The sequence below is a fragment of the Erythranthe guttata genome, chromosome 6 (genome assembly GCF_056151865.1).
Source record: "Erythranthe guttata isolate IM_541 chromosome 6, IM_541, whole genome shotgun sequence".
Taxonomy (NCBI): Eukaryota; Viridiplantae; Streptophyta; class Magnoliopsida; order Lamiales; family Phrymaceae; genus Erythranthe; species Erythranthe guttata.
The window spans coordinates 16,107,527-16,130,896 of record NC_142538.1 but is presented as its reverse complement, the minus strand read 5'-3'; the positions used below and the strand labels follow the sequence as shown (position 1 = coordinate 16,130,896).

General features: G+C 36.1%; 3 protein-coding genes across 8 annotated transcripts; 1 reads left to right on the top strand and 2 right to left on the bottom strand.

Moving 5' to 3' along the window:
- Nucleotides 1–2,505: 2,505 nt before the first annotated feature.
- Nucleotides 2,506–3,069, top strand: LOC105957268 (uncharacterized). The gene has a single exon (XM_012981202.2). The coding sequence runs from the start codon at nucleotides 2,506–2,508 to the stop codon at nucleotides 3,067–3,069; it is 564 nt and encodes a 187-aa protein (XP_012836656.2).
- Nucleotides 3,070–8,137: 5,068 nt separating this feature from the next.
- On the bottom strand, nucleotides 8,138–19,296 carry LOC105957269 (Rab3 GTPase-activating protein catalytic protein). 6 transcript variants are annotated; one of them, XM_088819954.1, is made up of 24 exons: nucleotides 19,200–19,296; nucleotides 18,411–18,571; nucleotides 17,102–17,269; nucleotides 16,960–17,003; nucleotides 16,821–16,884; nucleotides 15,812–15,926; nucleotides 15,663–15,730; nucleotides 15,190–15,287; nucleotides 14,743–14,914; nucleotides 13,885–14,107; nucleotides 13,621–13,747; nucleotides 13,408–13,517; nucleotides 13,179–13,259; nucleotides 12,579–12,710; nucleotides 12,316–12,449; nucleotides 12,155–12,220; nucleotides 11,984–12,057; nucleotides 11,445–11,520; nucleotides 11,297–11,368; nucleotides 11,028–11,067; nucleotides 10,099–10,379; nucleotides 9,521–9,698; nucleotides 9,200–9,417; nucleotides 8,138–8,552 (listed from the first exon to the last, which is right to left on the bottom strand). In XM_088819954.1, exons 3-24 carry the CDS (start codon nucleotides 17,156–17,158, stop codon nucleotides 8,256–8,258), a joined length of 2,727 nt encoding a protein of 908 aa, XP_088676080.1. In that variant the 5' UTR covers nucleotides 17,159–17,269; nucleotides 18,411–18,571; nucleotides 19,200–19,296; the 3' UTR covers nucleotides 8,138–8,255. The 6 variants fall into 6 exon arrangements, with proteins under 6 accessions (XP_088676080.1, XP_088676083.1, XP_088676081.1 ...); XM_088819957.1 differs by having other exon boundaries at nucleotides 15,821–15,926; XM_088819955.1 differs by lacking the exon at nucleotides 19,200–19,296 and having other exon boundaries at nucleotides 18,411–18,627.
- Nucleotides 19,297–20,940: 1,644 nt separating this feature from the next.
- LOC148770293 (uncharacterized) lies at nucleotides 20,941–21,594 on the bottom strand. Its single transcript, XM_088819100.1, has one exon. It carries the CDS (start codon nucleotides 21,592–21,594, stop codon nucleotides 20,941–20,943), a length of 654 nt encoding a protein of 217 aa, XP_088675226.1.
- Nucleotides 21,595–23,370: the final 1,776 nt, after the last annotated feature.

Below are 23,370 nucleotides of genomic sequence, written 5' to 3'. Positions count from 1 at the left end.
TTTCCAATCCGATTTTAGTTCCGAATATTTTTATGGGTTTTGTAATATATAATATAATTTTATGATATATTTTGTAATTCCATAATATAACTTATGTTATATTTTATTATGAAACATATAAATATCAAGGGTCAAGTAATTAAAACCTCGGAAAATATTAATTGGTATCAGAAACTTTATGTTGCATTTTTCCTCATAAGAAAATATATGTTTCAATTTGTTATTCCTACATGTGTTTTTTATTTATTGGTTTTTGTCGAACTCTCTTTTGGATTTTCTTCCATTTTCCTGCGAAATTTAAAAAAATATAGAAAAATATTGTGAAAATTTCTATTATATCCATTTATTATTTTTTTGGGGCCAAAATTGCACTTTTTATTCCATGAAGGCACATGTGGCCTCGTTAAAAACCTTGTCGGCCTATAACAAGGAAAAGAGTACCCATATTTACAGCGATGACGAAAAGTATAAAGTCCTAGATTATCCATTAAAATTAAATGCCGAATCCTACTAGGAAGAGCGCCTTAGAGACCACTTGGCCAAACCGTCTGCCACTTGATTTCCCTCTCGATAAATATGCTCCACGCGCCTATACGCCGAGAGGAACTTACGAATTCCATTGATCACGTAATGAAGCTCCCATCCAACCCCTATGTTTTCGTTTATCATATCAACCACAATCTTTGAGTCTGATTCCAGTATAGACTGTTCCACTCCCAATTCGTGGCAGATGGTTAAGCCTTCAAAGATGGCTAAAGCTTCATCCAAAAGAAGAGACCCATGACCGAAATATTGAGAAAAACCGTAAATAACTGGGCCTGCATGAGACCGGATAATGCCTCCACCCGAGCACTCATCGCCTCTACGAGACCCGTCCACGTTGATTCTGGTAGGAGGATGCCATTTGATCCATTTTCCGTGCTTCTTCTCGTGATATTCCCTTTTCCTACAATCCATCGACTATGTTGGCTCAAAGTTGTAAAGTGCGAGTGCACCCCGCGCCAACAGAGGAGAGGCATGGAAGGGAATATCAGTTCATGGTTATCCAATCGGAAAATATCGGCGTATTGTATCGTATGGTAAGATATTTAACTAACTATTAAAATTAATAATATATATATATATATATATATATATATATATATATATATATATATATATATATATATATATATATATATATATATATATATATATATACATATATACGTAATAAAAATACTATAAACATGTAAAATTTAATATTTTAAAGTCAAATCACTCATTCCTATACTTATATATCAAATTTTAATATTGCTCATAAAATAGGACAAAAGTCATAATTGGTCATAAAATAAAATCAACAAAGTTCAAATTTGAATCCATAATTTCTAAAAGCTAATCTATTATTCATAATCTTCAAGATAAATGTCACTTAAATATTTTTCATCCACCGTTTTAAAACGAGTGTCTTCATCCTCATATTCATCAATCTCTTAAACTTCATCAACTCCAACTTTGGCTTTTCCGTATTTTCTCTGATCAATATCAAACTTGGCATTTAAATTTCCTGGATCTAATATATGTAAGAAAAACATTAAATAATATTGAAATCCGTTTTTTCAGGCCCGGGTTATGTGAATATTTCGTTTTTTTTTTTTTTTTTTAATTTATATTTTGGCTAATATCATAAATATCGTACCGTGATATGGCGATACGATACGATATCTCGTGATATTTACCGATATTTATGCATAGCCGATACATATTATGAGTTGTATCGTTTTGATTGGGATCGTACCGTCTCGCGATATATATCGCAGTATTATGAGTTGTATCGTTTTGATTGGGACCGTACCGTCTCGCAATATATATCGTTGTATCTCGCGAGTTTAACTAATATGAATATCACTACCAAAATTGCTCCCGTAATTTGCTCTCGAAAAACGCGCCCAAAGAGAGTTGCCCTCCATCACTTTCCACGCCAATTTACCGACCAAAATATTTTGCATATCTCTTAGGGAGCGGAAACCGAGCCCATCTTCGGTTTTAGGGAAGCAAAGCTGCTCCCATGTTATTACGTCCGAGTTTGGAACAAGAGATTATAGACTAATGTAATTTCCTAAATTTCGCCGATTCCAAAACCGATAAGAATTTTTGCATTCCGAGTTTTTTGAGACGAAAATTGAAACCCATTTTTTACTTTCGAAAAAAATTAAAAAAATTCAGAAAAGTCATTTATAATCCATTAAAAAAAAATTGTATTGGTCCAAGATTTTTGTAACCACATATAATTTTTAACCAAAGTCAAAGTTTTATCATTAATGTGAAATTAATGCATTTAAATTGAATTCTTAAAAGTTTTCTTGTAATCCTGCGATAAGATATGCAATTCCATTCTCAATTACATATTATAAAAAAAGAAAAAAGTTGAAAATAAATATATAAATAAGCACTATTGTCTATTACTCTGTATTATCAACCAAAAAACTATATAAAATAAAATAATAAATATATATATATATTATGGGCATTTTCCGGCGACTTCCGCTCTACATCACCCTCGCCGCCGTGGTCTTCACTTTCCTACCTTCCCCACCATTCCCCTCCGCCGCCGCCGGAAAGTTAGACCTAGCCACCCAAGTCTGCAAAAACACCACAAACCCCAACTTCTGCCGCGCCGTCGTCTTCTCCGACCCACGCGCCGCCGACGCCGACCGCGTCGTCCTCGCCTACATAGTATTCGGCAAAACCTACCTCAACACCACCAGTACCCAAACATACATCGCCTCAAAAATAAAATCAATTGAAGCTTCCGGCGGCGGAGAATCCGGCGAATTGAAAGGTCTGAGAAAATGTAGGGCTTACTACGAGGAGGCGAATCGGACACTTTTCCATGATATGCTGCAAAATTTGGATTCGGAAAGCTATTACGGGTTCGATAAAGCCTCCGTTAACGTCGAAGATCAAGCACGCGCCTGCCAGAAGGATCTCGGCGGCGCGTCGCCGATGACGAAGAGGAACGATGACTTGATTGAACTTGCTAAGATTTGTTATGCCGTTTCTCTGCTCTTTCCGTATGGTGGTTGAGTTTTTTCTTCTTTCTAATTTTAGTATGGTGACAAAATTGTATGTGTATGTTAAAAATGAATTATTTATTTTAATCAATAAATTTAGTTATGATAAAGTTTAAATACTTTACTAATAAATTATTGGCTATGTTTGGTAAGCTTTTGGGCTTCTGTTTCCATTTTATTCTGGAGAAAGGTGTTTTGGGAGAAAAATTTAGAAATAAAATAAAGTTTGTTTGTGTTTTGAGAGGAGATAATTTGTACTGTAGCAAGTCAAATCATGTCTGAAAGTTGTTGGGAAAATGTATTTTGGAAGAAGAATTTAAAAGATAAAGTGATTTAATTTTGTATTTTAGTGTAGACAAGTTTCACTGTAGCGGTCAAATCATGTTTGTTAGAGAGAGAAATATTTGAATTTGTTTTGGGGAAAGTTTTTGAAAATAGTGTAAAAAGATAATTTTCAGATTTTATAGAAGACCTGCTTCAAAAAAATGATGATTGTCGAGTGGCTTTAATTGCATGGAGTAAGGACACAATTCACCAGCCTAGAAGGAAAATTGAACTCATCCATAAAAAAATTAATGAGCTTCAATGTGGTGAGAGATCAAAAGATAAGGCGAGGGAAATAAGAACTCTTAAGACTGAGCTGGAGAGGCTCTATGAGGAGAATGATATGTATTGGCGTCAAAGGAGTAGGGTTCAGTGGATTCGGGAAGGTGATCGCAATACGAAATTTTTTCATGCCAAAGCTACAGCCAGTAACAAGAGAAATTTGGTTCACAGGATTCGAGATAATTCGGGCTGTTGGTAGGAGAATATTGGGAATATTGAACGTGTTGTCTCGGAGTATTTCGAGCAGATTTTTGCATCCACCCAGCCAAGGGATGTCGACATTGACGAGGTGTTGGAGCACATAGAGGGGAGAGTGTCCGAAGATGACTACCACAATCTTTCCAAACCATTTTCTGCTGACGAGGTAATTCGAGCCATTTCTCAGATGGCTCCCCTCAAATCCCCCGGCCCCGATGGCATGCCTGGTTTATTCTATACTAAATATTGGCATATTCTAGGCTCTGATGTCTTAACTTGTGTCTTGGATTTTTTGAACAATAAAAAACTTCCTCCTGCCCTTAATTCCACTTTCATTGTTTTAATTCCTAAGGTCAAAAATCCAGAGAAAATGACTGAATATAGACCCATTAGCTTATGTAATGTTGTGTATAAATTCGGCTCAAAGGTCCTTGCCAATCGTCTTAAATCTATCCTTGGTCGCTTGATCTCTCCTACACAATCAGCTTTTGTTCCTTCCAGACTTATTTCTGATAATGTTTTAGTAGCTTATGAGATTAATCACTATATAAAATCAAAATCTAGTGGTAAAACGAATTATATGGCAATTAAGTTGGACATTAGTAAAGCTTACGATCGGATTGAATGGTCTTTTTTGAAAAGAATTTTATGTCGTTTTGGCCTCCCTCACCACTTTGTTGAAATTACTATGATGTGTGTTACAACTGTCTCATATGCTTTTCTGTTTAATGCATCGCAGTTCGGATCCCTTCTTGCGTCGAGAGGTCTTCGCCAAGGCGATCCTCTATCACCATATCTTTTCATTTGCTGCGCAGAGGGTCTTATTTCCATGATTCAACATGCGTGTAGAGAAAGCGAATTACAAGGAATTAAAGTTGCACCTTCAGCTCCGATAGTCTCCAATCTTTGTTTCGCATATGACATTCTCATCTTCTGCAAAGCAACCGAGGTGGGGGCGACTACATTGAAGGAAATTTTGAATAAATACGCTAGGGCATCTGGGCAAGAAATTAATTACGAAAAGTCGACGATGACATTTAGTCCTTCAACCAATGTTGCTACAACGGATGCTATCCACAGCATTCTTGGCTTCGAGGTTGTAGAGAGGCATAATAGGTATTTGGGGATGCCGGCGTCAATGGGAAAAACAAAGAAGGAAATTTTTGGCTTTCTTCGGGACCGAATCTGGGCGAAAATTAACGGGTGGGGTGAGAAAAATCTTTCACAGGCTGGCAAAGAAGTTTTAATCAAGGCGGTCCTTCAAGCTATTCCGTCTTACATCATGGGTTGTTTTCTGCTTCCTCGTGGGCTCATTCGGGAAATGGATATGGCAATTCAGCGGTACTGGTGGGGGAACGGAAAGACGCGGAAAATGGCGTGGATTGCTTGGAAAAAGATGTGCACGACTAAAGATTCAGACGGGCTCGGATTTCGTGATTTGTTGAGCTTCAATATAGCTATGCTCTCAAAACAAGCGTGGAGGTTAATGACTCAGCCTAATCTTTTGTTGACTCGAATTATGAAAGCGAAATACTTTCCCAGTGGTGAGTTTCTTTCGGCTGATCTTGGTGGGCGACCCTCCGCTACGTGGCGGAGTATTTGGTTGGTTCGGGATTATGTATGGTCTGGGATGCGGAAGAGAATCGGAAATGGTCAATCGACTTCTGTTTGGGCGGATCCGTGGCTCTTGGATAATGGTCAACTCAAGGTCGTTACTAATAGACCGATCCACTCTCCCTTCCCGGATAAGGTGTCGGATCTTATGGACCCAACCTCACACTCATGGGACATAGGCTGTATTGATAAATATCTTTGGTCCGTGGACAAAGAACGCATTCTCGAGGTCCCTATCGGCAGCGTACTTGCAGAAGATCGTTGGGTGTGGCGATTTACAAATGACAGAAAGTTCACAGTACGTTCTTGCTACCATCATGTTCTTTCATCAATCACCGGGGCGACTCATTATGGGTGGTTGGACTCGTCGTCGACTAGTGGAGTTATCAAATTTAACTGGAAAATGATTTGGAAGCTTAACGTCCCCCGAAAGTTCAGATTTTTCTTTGGAGAGTGTGCTCCAATATTCTCCCCACCAAGTTGGAGCTATTCCGAAGAAAAATCGAGGTGGACCCTAGTTGCCGCAAGTGTGGTGCAGAGTCTGAGTCTTTCCTCCACATTATATCCTCATGTAGCAGTACAGAAGCCATTTGGCAGGTCCATCCATTTTGTTGCCTCTCTATGGATGTATTAATGACCAATTGGCAGTGGGTAGATTATCTCCACCAGAAGGTGGGCCTTGATGATTTTTGTCTAGCAGTTGTTATAATGTGGAAATTATGGGAATTATGGAATCGTGAATCTCATGGTGAAGAGGGTATGCTGAATGGAGAGGTAATAAGTTGGTGTAAATCTTTCTTGGGGAATTATAAGCAGGGCCAACATAATCCCGTCTTAGGTCGTCCCTTTTCGCATCCGTCACATTGGCAACCGCCTGAGCATGGTGTGGTGAAAATTAATGTTGATGCGGCTTTTCCGAAAGGAGTGAACTACTATTCTATAGGGTGCGTAGCTCGTGATACAAGAGGGCAATGTCTATGGTGGGGAGCTTTTAAGATTAACGGGCGTCCCCATGCTGTTAATGGTGAGGCTCATGCTGTCTTACGAGCAATATCTAAAGTTAGGGCAATGGGATGGGAGAAGGTTGTGATCGAAGGTGATAATCTCCAGGTGATGACGGTGCTGCGGGACAAAAGAAACTCCACGTCTTCATTTGGGGCTTACATAGATGATTGTTTATCTCTTGCAAGTTATTTTAGTTTATGTCGATTTACTTTTGTTGAGCGTTCGGGTAACCATATGGCCCATGCTATTGCTAAACAATTTGGCCATGATTGTATTGAAGGTGATATCCTTCCATTGATTTTGGCGAACATCGCCTAATAATATTTCTCTTCTTCTTCAAAAAAAAGATAATTTTCATTTTGGGGAAAGTGTGAAAAGAATTTGAAAACGTTACCAAACATAGCCATTATTTTTTATAATTTAGTAAATCAGGACCGACTTTGAGAGATGAACAAATTTCCCCATTTGAGTATATTTTAATTTGAGTAGTCGAATAGTGTTAAACCGCTATGAATTAATTCAATTGGGTTGAGATCGGGAGAAATTACAATTTAAATGAGGTTATTAATTTAAGTGGAACCCATTTGATAAAGATGATAAAGGGACTTGCTATTCGCAGCAGCATAGTACCAGGTCCCAACGGGATTTTTGTTATTATTTTCAAATTCTTCAAAAAATTCCAAATTCTCTTTACTTTGAAATTTCGTAAATCGTGAAACACGATTCGATAATGTTAGGATTCCAATTTTGAGGTAAAAATTCGTTTTTCGTATTTCATTTTCGCAAACTTTTTTTAAACTCACAAGTTTCATGTTCTACAACTCGAAACTAAAAAAAACAATATCTGCTCTACAACATGAAAATATGTTTCGTGTTGTACAACACTAAATCCAAGCACAAACTTTGTGCTCTAGAGCACTAATTCCCCCTAGTTCTTTTTTCTTTCAAACTCTAAATCCCTAAAATCTAACGTTAAACAACGATTTGTTACCTACATCGTACATAAATTGATAAACATTACCATAAATTGCAAGTTGCAAGTGCCAAATTGAATGCCAAGAGTTTAAATTGGTTTCAAATGTTTGAGAGTAGCTCAAATTTTGAGAGTTTTGAAGTTTAAAAATTTAAAATTGTCTAAATCCCGTTGCGACTAGTAAACCCCCGCTATAATTAGCATTTCAGGTGATAAAATGTGCATGTGGCAAGTGGAGTCCATATTTGGGGAGGATTTTAGAAAAATGTCAAATTCCAGTTTTTTCGTAATTTCAAGAGTTTCTGAATTTAGAACTGATTTTTAGATTCCTTTTTCAATCAAAACGGAAAATAAATTGATATCTTCGCAAAAGGCTAATTCTGATCCCGTTACAATTTGATTTCCACCCCACTGAAATTAGCATTTCAAGTGATAAAAATGTGCATTTGGCAAGTGGAGTCCATATTTGTGGAGGATTTTAGAGAAATGTGGTAAGAGATCCATATTTTTTCTTCATAATTTCAAGAGTTTCCAAATTTAGAACAGACTTTTAGATTCTTTTTTGAATCAGGATGGGACATCGGTGTATGTATTCGGAAAATAAATCGATATTTTCCCAAAAGGGTAGTTCTGATTCCGTTACAATTTGATTTCTACCCCTATCCAAAAGAAAGGAGGCTACATATACCATAGAAACTCTATAGATCATGTTACTTAGCATCTATAATCGATACAATGTTCATTCACACAAAGATATGGACACTTAATGAATTTAGTTAAAAAAAAAAAGGAGTGCAATTGAATTAATCAAACGAGGTAACGGCAAGAGCTACCCTAAGATCATTTGATGTTCCACACACATACATTCTATATGTTTCTACATCCTGTCGACTAAGCTTAGGATTAGAAGAAGCGTAGTAGCTTTCGCTAACGCGGTCGTTTTTAGAAAACACAATCTCCCTTAAGATTGGTTCGTGCCCGTTGAGAAGATTCCCCATGCTCAAAACTTTCCTCCATGACTGGTTCGCGGTTGGTGGAGTGAACATGCCTACAATCACGTTTCTGTCGCGCGAACTTACCCTTTGCTTTTTGTCAAATTCCTAATGTAGAAAAACAATCAAAACATTTTTTAATATTTTGACAGCGAAAAAGAGGTGTTCAATAGATTTTAATTGAGTTAAGGGTACTTGTTTTCCTATTTTGATTTAAACATGGGAGGTGTTAAACGTCGTTTTCCTATTATGATTCAAATGTAATTTTGACCCTTTTTCAGTCCGAATTGTCAAAATACAGAACACAAAAATTGTAGTTCTTTGAGTTGGCTTTCTAATCCAACTTGAATCAGATAGATTGGATGCGGGTGAGAGAGTTATGAATGAATGAGTTACCAAATCGGGAAAAAACTCAAAACATCAAAGTTGTAGCCAATGTTCATTCATTCATGCACAACTCTCTCACCCGACATTCAATCCAGCTGATTCAAGTTGGATTAGAAAGCCAACTCAAAGAACTAAAAATTTTGTGTTTCAACTTTTGCCAAATTCAGACTGAAAATAGGTCGAAATTACATTTAAAGTCGGAGCAGTACCAGCAAAACTGAAACAACATTTAGCATTTCAATATCGTGATTTACCAAAAATTGGTTGAAAAATTGAAAAGCCATACTAGTCCTGAAATGGGAGTTGAAATTCAATGAATATATAAAAGGAGAAATTTCGAAAGAGAATTGGAAACAATGTAAGCTTACTTTCTTGATATTATTATCGCCAAGCCCAGAGCCTGTTCCCATATTTGGGAGGTAGTAGTCATAGCAATCACTGAAAATTGCTTCTCCGAGATGCGGTGATTGCACGAATTTGCGGTGAAGAGATGCCGCTAGTAGAATCAGCTTCTCAATGTGTTCGAAAGTAGTGCATAGTCGTCTGAGGTCATCGATGACATCACTATCGCTCGTCATATTATGTGCTGTAATAGAAAATGCAAATGATTTGGTGAATTCGTGAAAGCCCTTTAATTCCGACAAATGAACTACGGAAAATATGAAAAAAAGGTACCAAAAGGACATTACATTGCAAATACTTTAACATAGATGCCATAGTGACATATAATTGTCTCGTTTTTGTGGCTATCTGCTTTAGCTGACCAACTGGAGTCTGGTTAAGAGTGTCGGCCGCTGCTCTGAAGGCCGTGCTAACCATTTGTTCCAGCAGTTGTTGTGGTTTCAGCGTTTCCAGATAATGAAGAACCTTAATCAAAACAACATTACGTATCACAAATGACTGAAGATATATACTTACTAAATAACTTAAAGGTACAATACGCACACTACATGGCTTGAAGTTGTAGGACGAAACCCGAAAACCCGAAAATGGAGGATTGAACAAAAGTAATTTTCATGGTTTCTACTAAAACTAAACGTAAAATCCAAATAACTTCCCATATACTTCATGTTGTCTCTGGAAAGATAATTTTTTTAATGCATATTAGTCATAATATGTAAACAGATTGATTGCCGTGCCTTGGAGCTAGGTTCTATTCCAAACGACTTTTGTCCGATATGATGTTATTGTTAAACTTGTTTACTCATTTATAGACTTGTAGATAAATGCTAAAGTGGCAATAATTATGTCGGAAAAACTAAAATACCTTTTCGCCTTCTCTATTTGGATCGAGGAGTGGTTTTTGTTCAGAAACGGGTAAAGCCGGAGCTTCGTTCCAAATCTTTCTCCATGAGTTACCATTACCAGACATTCTCTCAGAAAGTCTTCCACGAGGAGGCCACTTCACTTCCGACACTTCCTCCATTGGATTGGTTTGAGACACTCCAATTTCATGGCTGTCGTCATTTTCCCAGTCCCTCGGTGAATGCCATCGGATAAAATCTTCAAAGACCGCATCTTGATTAGCTGCCTTGAACGCAGACATGTCTGCATTAAGGTCAGATAAAAGTTTTTCATGGCAAGAATACTTCATTAATGGCAAAAACTCCTACTTCACGAACCAAAAAAAAAAAAAGAATAGTAGAATTTGCATCTAGCATGTGTGCTCTTGACTTTAGGCTCGAGAAAAAAAATCGAAGTCTTCATTTTACTATTTGTCTTTTGCAATTGTACAAGGAAAGATAAAAGGTCATCTGGACAATCAAGCAGGTTACTGTTTATAATCAGTATGATATTAATTAGACTCTTGGCGAGTCATACTTCGCTTAATGCATCTATATTGTTGCCCACTTAGCTTTCGTATTGGACGATAGTGCAGGCTACTGTATATATTTCATATCAAACAATTACTCCGACAAGAAAGCGGAACCTCGACATTAGAAAATGAAAGGCAAAATATATGCAGCATTAAGACATCCAAAATAGAGATAGTTGAATTTCTAATTATTCTCAAGTGACGGTACTTTTCACTAGGATATTGCACGTGTCAAAATCTTTCGACTATCTCAGTTCGTCACAAAAGGTACCGTTTTATTATTCTGAAGGAGGATACACTCATTATGCAAATAAAATCAGCGGGTGAACTTTTAGAAGAGAAACGAGCTGCCTAAGGCATGGCAAATGATAGTTAATTACCAGATGCTAGAATATCCTTTTCAAGTTGAGCAGAGAAGCTCTGCAATGAAACGCACAAAAATTATTGTTAGATCACATGTTATATGTCCAAACAGCAAGATTTCACAAGCTATATCTAATACTAAAACTAAAATGAAAAACGATCAAGAAGATTTTTGTTAAAGACAGCATTTGCCATTAAGGAGACGGACGATTCATAGTTTCCGTAAGTTAAGATAATCATGTTTAGACAACGAAAAGATCATACATAATACAGTTCTTAAGCTTACAAATGAATCACCCAAGGCTTCGGCAGCTTTGAGTCGTTCTTCATGCATGTCTTCTGTCATGGGAGGTGGGTCCTACAATAAAACTTAGGATGCCTTTATTGTTTGCACTGATGTTTGAGACTATGTCGCAGATTAGTGAATAAATTACCTGGGTCATTGGAAAATGCATTGTCCTGCATGACTTCAATAGCATCATTGACTCTGCTACACCAGCTGAACCGTTCCTGAAATTTTGGAATCAAACCCAAAAACTTGAGATTCGTGTCCTTTAAAACTGATTGAACCGAGAATTCAGACAGACAAAAATCTGCAGGCAAGTGTATCATTGTTTCCGTCTGACAAACTATTATCTACTGTCTTAAACCATCAAACTGCTAATAAATTTATTTGAGAAGAGAACCATTTCAAATTTGAGTTATTGCAATTTATCAAAATTAAAAAAAAAAACTTTATTATCTTAACCACCAGCCTTACTTTGAGCGACGTCTCAAATATAGATACACACGTTAATAGAGGAGTTTCTACTGGTGACTGTAAAGAAACACCAACAGTTCTAACGAACTGTATGATCAGTAGAAATAATTCTACGCCGGACTACATTATCTTTAGCTGAAATTGAAAGGCGGAAAATAAATATGTCTTAAAGTAATATGCAATCCCCGAGGACTACCATAGTAGCAAACATACCTGTCATTTTGCCTGCCAAAACCTTTATTAACTTCATGAGAAGCCGAGAAGTTCATTGTAGTCTGAAGATTTTCCTGGAGTCGGATGCAAACTCAAGTCGGTCAACAATAATGGCAGAGAAGAATCAAATGAAACAGAATCAACAGATACTACTAGCACTTGAGTACTCACAGAATCACTAGTGCCAATATTTTGCCCCTCGGCCTCTCGACGCTTTTTATCGATGCACACAGCAAGCTGAAAACCAGAAAGTGAATAAGGGTTTCTTCCTTTGGGCATCCACACACGCATTTAATATATTTTGACATCTGCTATACATATAGAAAATAAACCATGTGCAGTTTCTGATTAATCAAACAGGTGGATAGGTCGATAGTGCCATTTGCCGGCATTCTTGGCAATGACTGTGATTCTTCCCAACACCATCGAACCTCCCGCACAAACTCTATCCAGAGCACGGCAATAGCTAATGAAAGGGAAAAAAAGAGAAGATAGAGCAGTAAGAAAAGTGTAAAATGACAATCGAACAAAAATATAAACGTGCATGGTATAGCTAAATAAACTACTGCAAGTAGTATGTTATAACTAGAAATACCCCGCATACTGCAATTGCCAAACCAAAGAGCATGTAGACAGAACTGTGCAAAGAGTGATTCCGGTTGAGCGCCTTTAATAGATCGAGAACTTTCATGCTCGACCTGAGAGAAATCAGCTTGTGCTTCCGTAACTGCACATGAGATAAGGAAATCAACTAAAGCAACAAATTTAAATTCTCTGCAACAAATACCGTAACATAATCCAACGACGAAATTCTGTTAAAATCGTTTTTAGATAAATTATAATGATAGCGGTAATAGTTTTTTTGTGGTGAATAAGAAAATATTAAGGATTCAATTCATGTGAGCTGCTAGATAAGGCCCTAATTCTTCCGATTTTTCCTTGGTTCATGCACTCAAAGAGAACTCCTCTCCATTTGTGTATGGATAGAAAGAAAATATATATTAAAAAAATAAATAGAAAGAGCTATACAGGAAGTGGATTATTGAGAATCAGCAATCATCGATCAGTTATCTCAACTTTGAGAGGTAATAGCAATCAATAACTTCACTAGTACAGAAAGGTTCAGGTTGTTTCTCATTCGAGAATTGAATAATGAAGTTGCACTGGATATTTTGAAGAAGACAAGATTTTGTACCTTCATGAAAAAGATCTTTCAGCACACGATCAAGAACGGTTGGTGGAGGTACAACTGCTGAAGAGTTCAAATTTTCAGAACCTGCATTTTCAACTGCTAAATTAGAAGAAACAAGGTAAAATAAATCATCACGAAATCAATAATAATCAATTTTGCACTCAGAAATATAACATTCGCCAATAATAGTTCACATTTGATACATCAGATTATGCATCATAAAAATTCAAACCTGACACAAAATCTTCAATAAATTTAGCCTCCGACGACATTTCAAATGCCTTAATCAAAAGGCGGAGCTGGGATGCAAATCCGATAGTGCTTCCATCACAAATACCAACGCTGCAAATTGATAAGTACACATCACTCCGCTTCTTCAACAAGGATTTAAATAAACATTTGAAAACCCAAAACCTGTCAAAAAAAAAAAAAAAAATAATCTTACAGATTTGAAGAAAGGCATGGATATAATAACCACTTTTCGGCTTCCAGTGGTGAGGCGTTTTCCAATTCAGCCATATCCAGAGAACTTTCAGCTGTTATCTCAGACCATATAGCAAGCAACTCAAATCCTGCATGAGGTAATATAAAAAATTATGGTATAATAATAATCATAATACTCAGGCAATCAGTGAAAAGAGGCTTTACCCACTACCGCCCGTACAACCAAAACATGTTTACGATGTATATATGAGCAGCAGTATTTCACCTTTGATTGGGTCCTCGGCAGAGTACCACTTACTCCAAGGAGAATCATCATCCCATTGCGATTTTCCGTGAATCCCACTTTCAAGATTTTCGCTGGATCCTGTGATGTCAGCATCGGGTTCTTGAAATTCATCCTCATCATCATAGACAGGGGTTCTGTAGGTTAACTTCATCTTAAAATGGACTTCGAAATGATGCATTGACCAGTCCACCGTAGTATAGGCCTTGCGCATAAATTTGAAAAATGGACTAGTATATTAGTAAATAATGTACTAGATAATCGAGTAATGAATCGACAACAAGAGGATAAGAATAGATCAACATCAATCAATGCATTGCAGATACATCCAGTGCTATCTACAAGCTTGAGACAAAGTACAATGCTTATGCACAGAATTGTAAATCCGTCAAAATCATCAGCAGTTCAAGTGGAAAACTATTGACTGGAGAACAATATGCAGACCTAAATCATTTCTATGACGAAAAATGCTAACGTACCCATTTGGACACAAATATTAAACAAAAATAATCAAATGTTAAATCCATATATGCAATTTTAAACTCGGGTAATACCAATTAAAAAAGTAAATACGAAAAGTACGTCCATAGACAAATATCATAGTAGCTTTACATGGCTTCCCAATATTAAAGCCTCAGAAGATGAAATGATTACCAATTAGGACAATCAAGAAATAATCATATACGGCGTTGACTTAAATTGATAAAACACAGAACTTACAACAAAAATGGCAACCAGGAGGTATATATATATATATATATATATATATATATATATATATAGAGAGAGAGAGAGAGAGAGAGAGAGAGAGAGAGAGAGAGAGAGAGAGAGAGAGCTTACAAACTTAGAAACAAAGAGCTCGTATAACCCTTCCAAATGCATAAGCTTTATTGGGACCTGGCTACCAATGCGATCAGCTTCAAATCTTCTAGTAAAAACTGTTCCCATATTTTGAATCCCAATATATGCTTTACGAGAGGGGTCATGAACTGGAACAAATGCAGGCCACAGGCTGCAAAGAATGAGGACCAAAGATATTAACTGCTATATGGATTTAAGTTCTCAGTGAAAGAACGACAAAGCACCACATGATTACGCATAATAACCTATTATCAATCAATAGAAGACCAAAGAAAAATGAAGATAATTGTAAAATCCTAGCAGAACAATCAATTTTTGCCCCTCTGCAGTTATGGTCTTACAGCTATAACAATTTCAATTTAAAAAAAATAATCATATTGGAAAAGTATGGGAGAAAACAGTGAATCTACATAACAGCAGCCCAACCATGAACAGTTGGACAAAGCAATGGCAACTGCACTCAAAAGTTTGCTTGCCTCTGGTGCATCAAGAACCACACCACTTGCACTTTGCGGAGCAATTACCTGACATTTTGAAAAATATTAGCATCAGAAGAAACATATATATATGTGGGGGGGGGGGGGAGAGAGAGAGAGAGAGAGAGAGAGAGAGAGAGAGAGAGAGAGAGAGAGAGAGAGAGAGAGAGAGAGAGAGAGAGAGAGAGAGAGAGAGAGAGAGAGAGAGAGAGAGAGAGAGAGAGAGAGAGAGAGAGAGAGAGAGAGAGAGAGAGAGAGAGAGAGAGAGAGAGAGAGAGAGAGAGAGAGAGAGAGGGGGTTGGGAGGGAGGGAGGGAGGGAGGGAGGGAGGGGGGAGGGGGGGGGGGGAGAGAGAGAGAGAGAGAGAGAGAGAGAGAGAGAGAGAGAGAGAGAGAGAGAGAGAGAGAGAGAGAGAGAGAGAGACCACAAACTCCTTCACCCCAAAAGAGAGCTGCAGATCATGCAACGTATGATCCCATTCAGCGACTTTACCTGAGACAATGAGAATTCTAACGAACTTATGAAGCTAGAAAAGAAGTGTCGTGTGATGTTAGTTTAGCACATTGACAGTACCATCATTACTTATTGCAAAATAGTACTCCATGCAATAACTTTTCATATCATACTTGAACTCAGATTTGACCTTGTACAAATCCTTAAAAGAATCCATCCGCAGAGCATCCTTTACCTATAACCAAATAGAAGAGGACTTAAGCTAGACTGAAAAGTATATCTCGTCACATGCAATAATACAATAGGGCATCAAAACAAAATCAATCTTCTTCGTCAAAACTTGCTATTATAAACAACTATGATATGCGTTCTTAATACAAAATCTTCTTCCCAAAATTCATTGTGCAAAACAGTGTTTTGAAGAAACATTGGATGGGGCAAGAAACAATAAGATAATTGTAAATGGATTAAGATATTGTAACTGGCAATACAATATATTACATTTCATAAAATCATTTAATGCAAAATCTGTGAAGGATACAGTAAACGGTATTCAAATTCCCACATATTATTTTTTTCAGTCAAAACTCACAAACAACTGCACCAACGAAAGATATAGTGAGTCCATCCAGATTTTAAAATCCTACTTCGGTTGACACAAATTTATAAATGTTTTTCGAAAGGGTATAAGATTTGGGTATCCTTCCATTTTCAAGCTTAAAAGTAGAAGCTAGGAGAAAATGGGATCGCACATGCTAAACGACTTACACATACATGTATACTACACATACAAATTAGAGTTGAACAATCACTTTTGGTAGACCGTAGACTAACACAATTCTGGAGAAATAATGCACTAATTTACTTTAGATGGAACCAAGAGCAGATTTTACCATACCCCACTGCTGCCTCAATGATGTCATTTGGCGTCATACACAGTAGAAACTGAAACATAACCATTTACGACGGATCCAATTTTGATGCAGTGTAGTTCAAAAGGGAAATAGAAATATAAATAAATGCATTTACGGATATGGGAAAATGATCAAATATTACGTAAAATATAATGCCACACGGGGAAAAAAAGAATAGTCTAACTTAAACAGTTACGCATCGGAACCGAACATACCAATAGATTCTTTGTACCATCAGCCAACCACTGTCGACAGACAGCCTCTATTTCAGAAATGAACCTAAAAAGGGACAATCGGTAACACCATTATTCGAGTGTTGTAACTAATATATGTTTCCACAAGAGAATATCGTACCTTTCCCATGAAGAGGCAACAGTAAAGTCATCAAAATGCTGAAACTGCAACAACAATAGAAGGGAAGAAAACAAGAAAAACAGATTATATCATGCCTGCATAACATATTACTAGAGGAATGGTGAAGAAGTCTATATCATACCTCTTCTTCTTCGTCATCATCCTCTACAATGCCTTTTGAGTTGCTAGTTGACGTCATAAATAATAACTGCGAAAGTCAACTGGTAAATTTCAGGCTTCTGTTCTTCATTCACAAGAGAAGAACTCGGCTATTTGATGGTCTTATAATACTCGCCAAATTCTTTCCCACCTGTAGTTCACATTTAAAGAGATTTCAAAAAGAATAGAATATAAGTCAATTACTGTATGTTTCAAATATAAAAGCTAGTGGAAGCCTTTTGAAACTCTTCCGTGATTTTTTAACCCCCAAAAACGATTCTCTCCACAGAAACCCGCGTTTATCTTTCACGACACCAAGTCAACCTTCCAACTCCTAGTTCATGCTGAGAAATATTCTGCTCTATTCTGAAAGTTAATACAGTATTGCAATTTGCCTCTGTTTCATTAGGAGATATAATATATTAATGAACTATGAGAACATTAAGTTGTTTTCTGTGATTCGATGCTTGAAAAACAAATTAAATTTAAGGGCCTAAAGGTGATAGGTACTCTCCGAAACCTGGCGATCATTTTCTACCCCAAGGCCCAAGTCATTAAATCATCGAGAATAATACATCACCCAGACACGGCTCATCAAAAAAATAATGCAATTCACTACATCCCAACATATAGTTGGTCGAAAGGACTGTCGGGAAATACTTTGTATAAATTTGCTTGAAACAAGAAATGTTTTTAAGCATGCCTCAACTACTCGGTTGGTTGTATGAGGGACAGTAAACATAAGTGGGAAGTTAACGAAAACAGGTGAACCCGATACGTAATCATGTTATATAACAATGTGATTAGAAGCCACTAATCATTAAGGACCAAGCTTTAGAAACTAATTATATATTGGTAAAATTGAGTTATATAATCGTCGTATTAAGAGCAAATTCGATCGCTGGTCTAATATACAAACAGTGAGCTTATCAGGTAAAGGGATATACAAACGAGTTCAATCGAAAAAACCGGAAAGTTTACTCTACCAAGGAGCATTTTGCAAAATGCATACAGCAGCAAACAGAAATATACATAAAATCAAAAAAGCAAAAAAAAAAAAAAAAATCCTCCTGAAACTCCAATAGAAATTCTTAATTTGTTGAAAAAATTAAAATAGCATTTATTTATGTCAAATAAGAACACAATAGATTGCCCCCAAATAACAATGCTGTGAGATTCGATCATACGCATCAAATTTCATGCCAATCTCACCGAATTATTATATTATATATATATATATATATATATATATATGTGTATAAAAGAAAAGCACATGATTCAGGAAATTGTACCTTGTCGGAGTTGACCAACGTCAACGGACGGAATTGAAGGGTTTGGATGTTTGAATTCCCGTTCTTCTTCTTCCCCCAATCTCCTCCATTTTTTTTGTTCACTCACGATTAATTAACTGTATTAATAAAAGTAGAATTACAGCGTGCACAAGTAATTAGAGCTTATTGCATTTACTACCCCTGTGAAAATCGCAACTGTGCATTTCCCCCCTGTCATAAAAAAATTAGCAAATAACCCCCTATATTTATTAGTCAAAGGCGAAACCCCGCTCATCGCAAATCGTGTCTCACGCGCGGTTTCTGCGACTTTTCTTCCTTTTCAATTCGATTTATGTTTATTTGTATAAGAATTTTCTTTGTTTATGTTTTAATATGTGTACTTAATATTATTAAACGAATAATTATAATAGTAATTTACATTTTTAATTATTTTTCAATTCCTAAATAGTTTTAAATTTTAATTTGGCTCCAAAATAGTGTTTTCGGCCCCACGATCTTATAAATATTATGTATTTCCTGAAAATTACAATTCAGTCACCTAACTTACTATTTGATTAAGTTTCTACAATTTTCAGTAATTCAATTTGGTCCCCAAGATTTTCTGCAGGAATCTTCCCAGGGTATCTCTGTCTTTTTACAACCAGTCAACAGGAAAAAAGAAAATGGGTCAAGTATGCTATCTAAAACTGAATATAGGGAGGTATTTGCTATTTTTTTATGACATGGGAGAAACACGTAGTTGCAATTTTCACAGGAGTAGTAATTGCAATAAACTCCAAGTAATTAAGCTTTTTTTCCTCTAGAAGAGATTTGTGGGGAAAAAGAAAAAGTTAGCAAATATTTGAAAATTATACAACTAATTAATTTAAATTCTTCATTTATCCTAAATTAATTAGGGTTAATTACTCAAATGTTGTTTGATAATACCTAGGGGTGGAAATCGGACGGATCGGATCGGATTTTGGTGTTTCGGAAAATTTCCGATTTTTTTCGGAAGTCCAAAACGCCTTCCGATTCCGATTCCGATTTTTTCGGAATTCAAAAAGTGATTCCGATTCCGATTTTTTCGGAATTTTCGGAAAATCGGAATTTTTCGGAAATCTTCATTTTCGGAATTTTCGGAAATTTTTCGGAAATTTTCGGAATTTTTTCGGAATTTTTCGGATTTTTTTCGGAATTTTTCGGAATTTTCCCAAAAAAAAAAAAAAAAAAATTGATCACCGACACAGTAGCCAAATTGGAGAAAGAAACATCAAATAAGGGTTCCGAAGTAATTCTAATAAATTTTGAGTTTTGACTTTTGTATGTTTTAGAAAATTAAAAAAAAAATAATATGTCCAAATATATATATATATATATATATATATATATATATATATATATATATATATATATATATATATATATATATATTAATTGGAAAAAGAATATTAGTAATATACTAACATATATTACTAGTAATTAGTACAGACTGCGGATAGATATACACATATAGTATATATTATATATAGTAATAAATATTAATATTATTATAATTGGAAAAATCGGAATAAATCAGAAAATAATCGGAAATAATCAGAATAATTTCGGATTGGAAATCGGAAATTCCGAAATTCTGTTATGTATTTCCGATTCCGATCCGATTTATTTCGGAATTTTCGAAAATTGGAATTTCGAAATTCAGAATTCAAAAAGTCGTTTCAAAATCGGAATAGTTCGGATCGGATTCGGCGGAAATCGGAATTTTTGTTCCAATTTACACCCCTAATAATACCTGTCTTAACCGCATGTATTGAATCCAATATATTGCAAGTGACCGGCATACTATGGAAAATTGTCATATGCAAGAAGTAACTTATTACCAAAATAATGGAAAAAAAATGTTTAATAAAATAAAATCATTTTACAATATATTACCTTGATATAATTTTTTACAATAAATTACAATCTCATATAATAATATGCAATTCATACGAGAGACGTAAACTACAATACTAGGCTAACTATGTGTAAGAAGCTCGAGCTAACGGCCGTTGATAAGGAGATTTGAACATGGGTTAATTGACACAGGTTCACTTGCTCCAACCGCTAGGTCATGCCTATAGAGAAAAATCTTTTGTTAAGTCCATTTTAAGTTCAACACAATGCAAATCAACCTACAAATGAAGAATAATCAAACATATAAGTAATAAAAATAAACATTGTTATTAAATATTAGTTTTTAATAATCACCTTCATATTAACTGAAAATTTCTCGTTAGATAACACTGCTAGTCAAATTTAATAACTTGATTTCAACTTGATGAATATTTTTATGTCATCTCAATTTTTAGCTCTCGACGTTGTGACGTACAATTGTGAATGCCACATGTAATACTAATATTATTCATATTGATATTGTTATTACAATATTAGTGACATGCCTCAATGTATTGAAGTCTCTTGGCAGTGTTGGAATCCAAGAAAGTAAGTGAGCTTCCAGTGTCAACCAACATGGAGATTGGTTGCTTATTGGCCACACCAAGCATTTTTATGGTACTATGAGTGACTTGACCAGCTTGGCTTTGCTAATAGCTTTTTTCAAAGTCTTTGGTTTGAGTAAATTCACCATGCTCTTAATTTCATCTCTCAATCCATTTATAAAGCTATTGATAAAGTATACATCTGAAAGAGTCCTATTCATGTGTAGCATGAAAGCGTTCAATTCTTCAAATTTATATCGATAGGTCTTCATTTTATGATCATGCCTCAATTTGTTGAAAGTTTCCACCAAAGTTTCATCGTCCTTCTCACAAAACCTTTTCATCACTAGCTCCACAAAAGTATGCCGGTCTAGTGGATCTTTGCCTTCTAAATAATCCGCAAACCAATGATCCGTTTTTCCTTCCATATGCATTGAAGCATATACGATCATCTCCTGATCATTCATTCTATTGTTGTAAAAATAATTTTGACATTTACGAATCCATCCTTGTGGATTCTCCCCGTTCAACCTTGGGAACTCTAATTCTGGTACTTTATGAACTTGCACATTATTTCCCCCGTAACCATGATTCCCTTCCGTTTGTCGATGCATCGGAACCGTGTATGGTGTACTCGCCTCCGGACGACCACACGCTGTACTGATCGGACTGGACGGAGATCCGCCATTAGAGATTGAATCCTTACCGCAGATTCCGGCCATGAGTCACCCTAACTCATCAAAACGCTTGGACATTTCATCAAATCGCGAATCAGTTCTTCCCCCAACTTTTGTGATCCTCTCTTCGAATTCAGTTGTCAACTCATATCGTTAAATTTGTTGTCCTCCAAATAAGCTAGCCACGTGTTGTTCCATCGATTTCATCTGTTCTTCCATTGTACCGAGTTGTTTCTCCACAGCCTTTACTCTGTTCCAATTTTTCTTCCCCATTCCTTGGGTTTTCAGAGATTTTGTGCCATGACCGTGCTCCGATGGCCACTTCTTATGAACGAGATCGAAGAGAATAAGAAGCAATATAGTTGTACTGATAATTTGGGTGTAAAATTACACACAAGATCTTCGACCAATCTAGCTACTCATCTATCCCTTCTATTTATAGCTAATTCCAACTAACGTCTAGCTACAATCTTTATATGTAAAAGAAAGAAATGTTAGTGCAATCTAGATAGATCACCTAGGGTAGTTGGAATAGGATGAGCTGGAAGAGGAAAGTGAATCACCAGCTCACAAGTTTGATGGTACCGAGATACATGTGATCAGAAAACACGTAACTAAGCCGGGGTTGCCGACGGACCCCCTCTGACGCTCAAGTCAGACGTGTGGATTGTAAAGTCCTACAGATAATTCGGAGAGTAGCGTTACTAGATATTGAACGTATCTTAATGAATATAACCTTTATTCATATGCAGTCCGTTGGGCTGTAATTGGGCCTAAACCTTATATAAAAGTGATTGGGCCTCCGTTGTAGTATTCTTTAAATTTGGGCTCGTAGCCCAGTAAGTTAGGAAATTCTAGGCATATCGATATCCTATTTTGCAGCCACTTTTTTTTTTCTAATTATTTTCACACAAAATATCGACTAGCATAATCCTAATCCACTACATCTAAATCTTTTTTAATCGTTATTATTATTTTTATCTCATATTTTTCAGTCTATTTCATCTAATTGTTCTTTGCTTGATTTATTTAATGATTCATATTATGACAATTAAGTTTATATATATATATATATATATATATATATATATATATATATATATATATATATATATATATATATATATATATATATATATATATATATATATATATATATATATATATTATAATTTTCTCTTTTATGGCTATGCCGAGATTTCCCGAGGCTCGAGCGCCGATTTCTGAGTGGGAGACAATCGAGGTTTTTTCTTTTCTTTTTACCCAGTCCCCTTCGTTCCGGCTGTTGTGGTCTGATTTATTGACTATATTGAAGTAAGAAATTGTTTGATCAAAAAAAGGAAAATTCATTAATGGGAAGCTCCAAAAGTGAGATGTGGAATTACAAAACGGAAAGATAGGTTGAACAGTAGCCATTACAGGAGCTATTACCTACTCTAGCTACCTATTAGCTAAGACTTCCCAACATAGTAATCCCCCTCTGATTAATCTATTTATAGAATAAAAACCCTAGTCTAGTAAAGCCCAATAAGCTGGCCCGTATTGGTATAGGCAGACATATTAAAACGCTTATTACTTAGAAAACGTGATAACCAAAATAGCACTTATAAGTCTACTCAAAACGCTGACGTCTCATCCATTAATCAATTGCTCCATCAATTTGATTTCTTCATTTCTCCAATCCTGACATTCCTCCCCCCTTACACCAGCCATGCCTCATGGCTGCAGACTAGGAAATTTATGTAGGAGCTCCTCTGCATCCTCCCAAGTGGCCTCTTCCACCGGCAAGTGAGCCCACTGAACCAACCACTGTCCTACGGT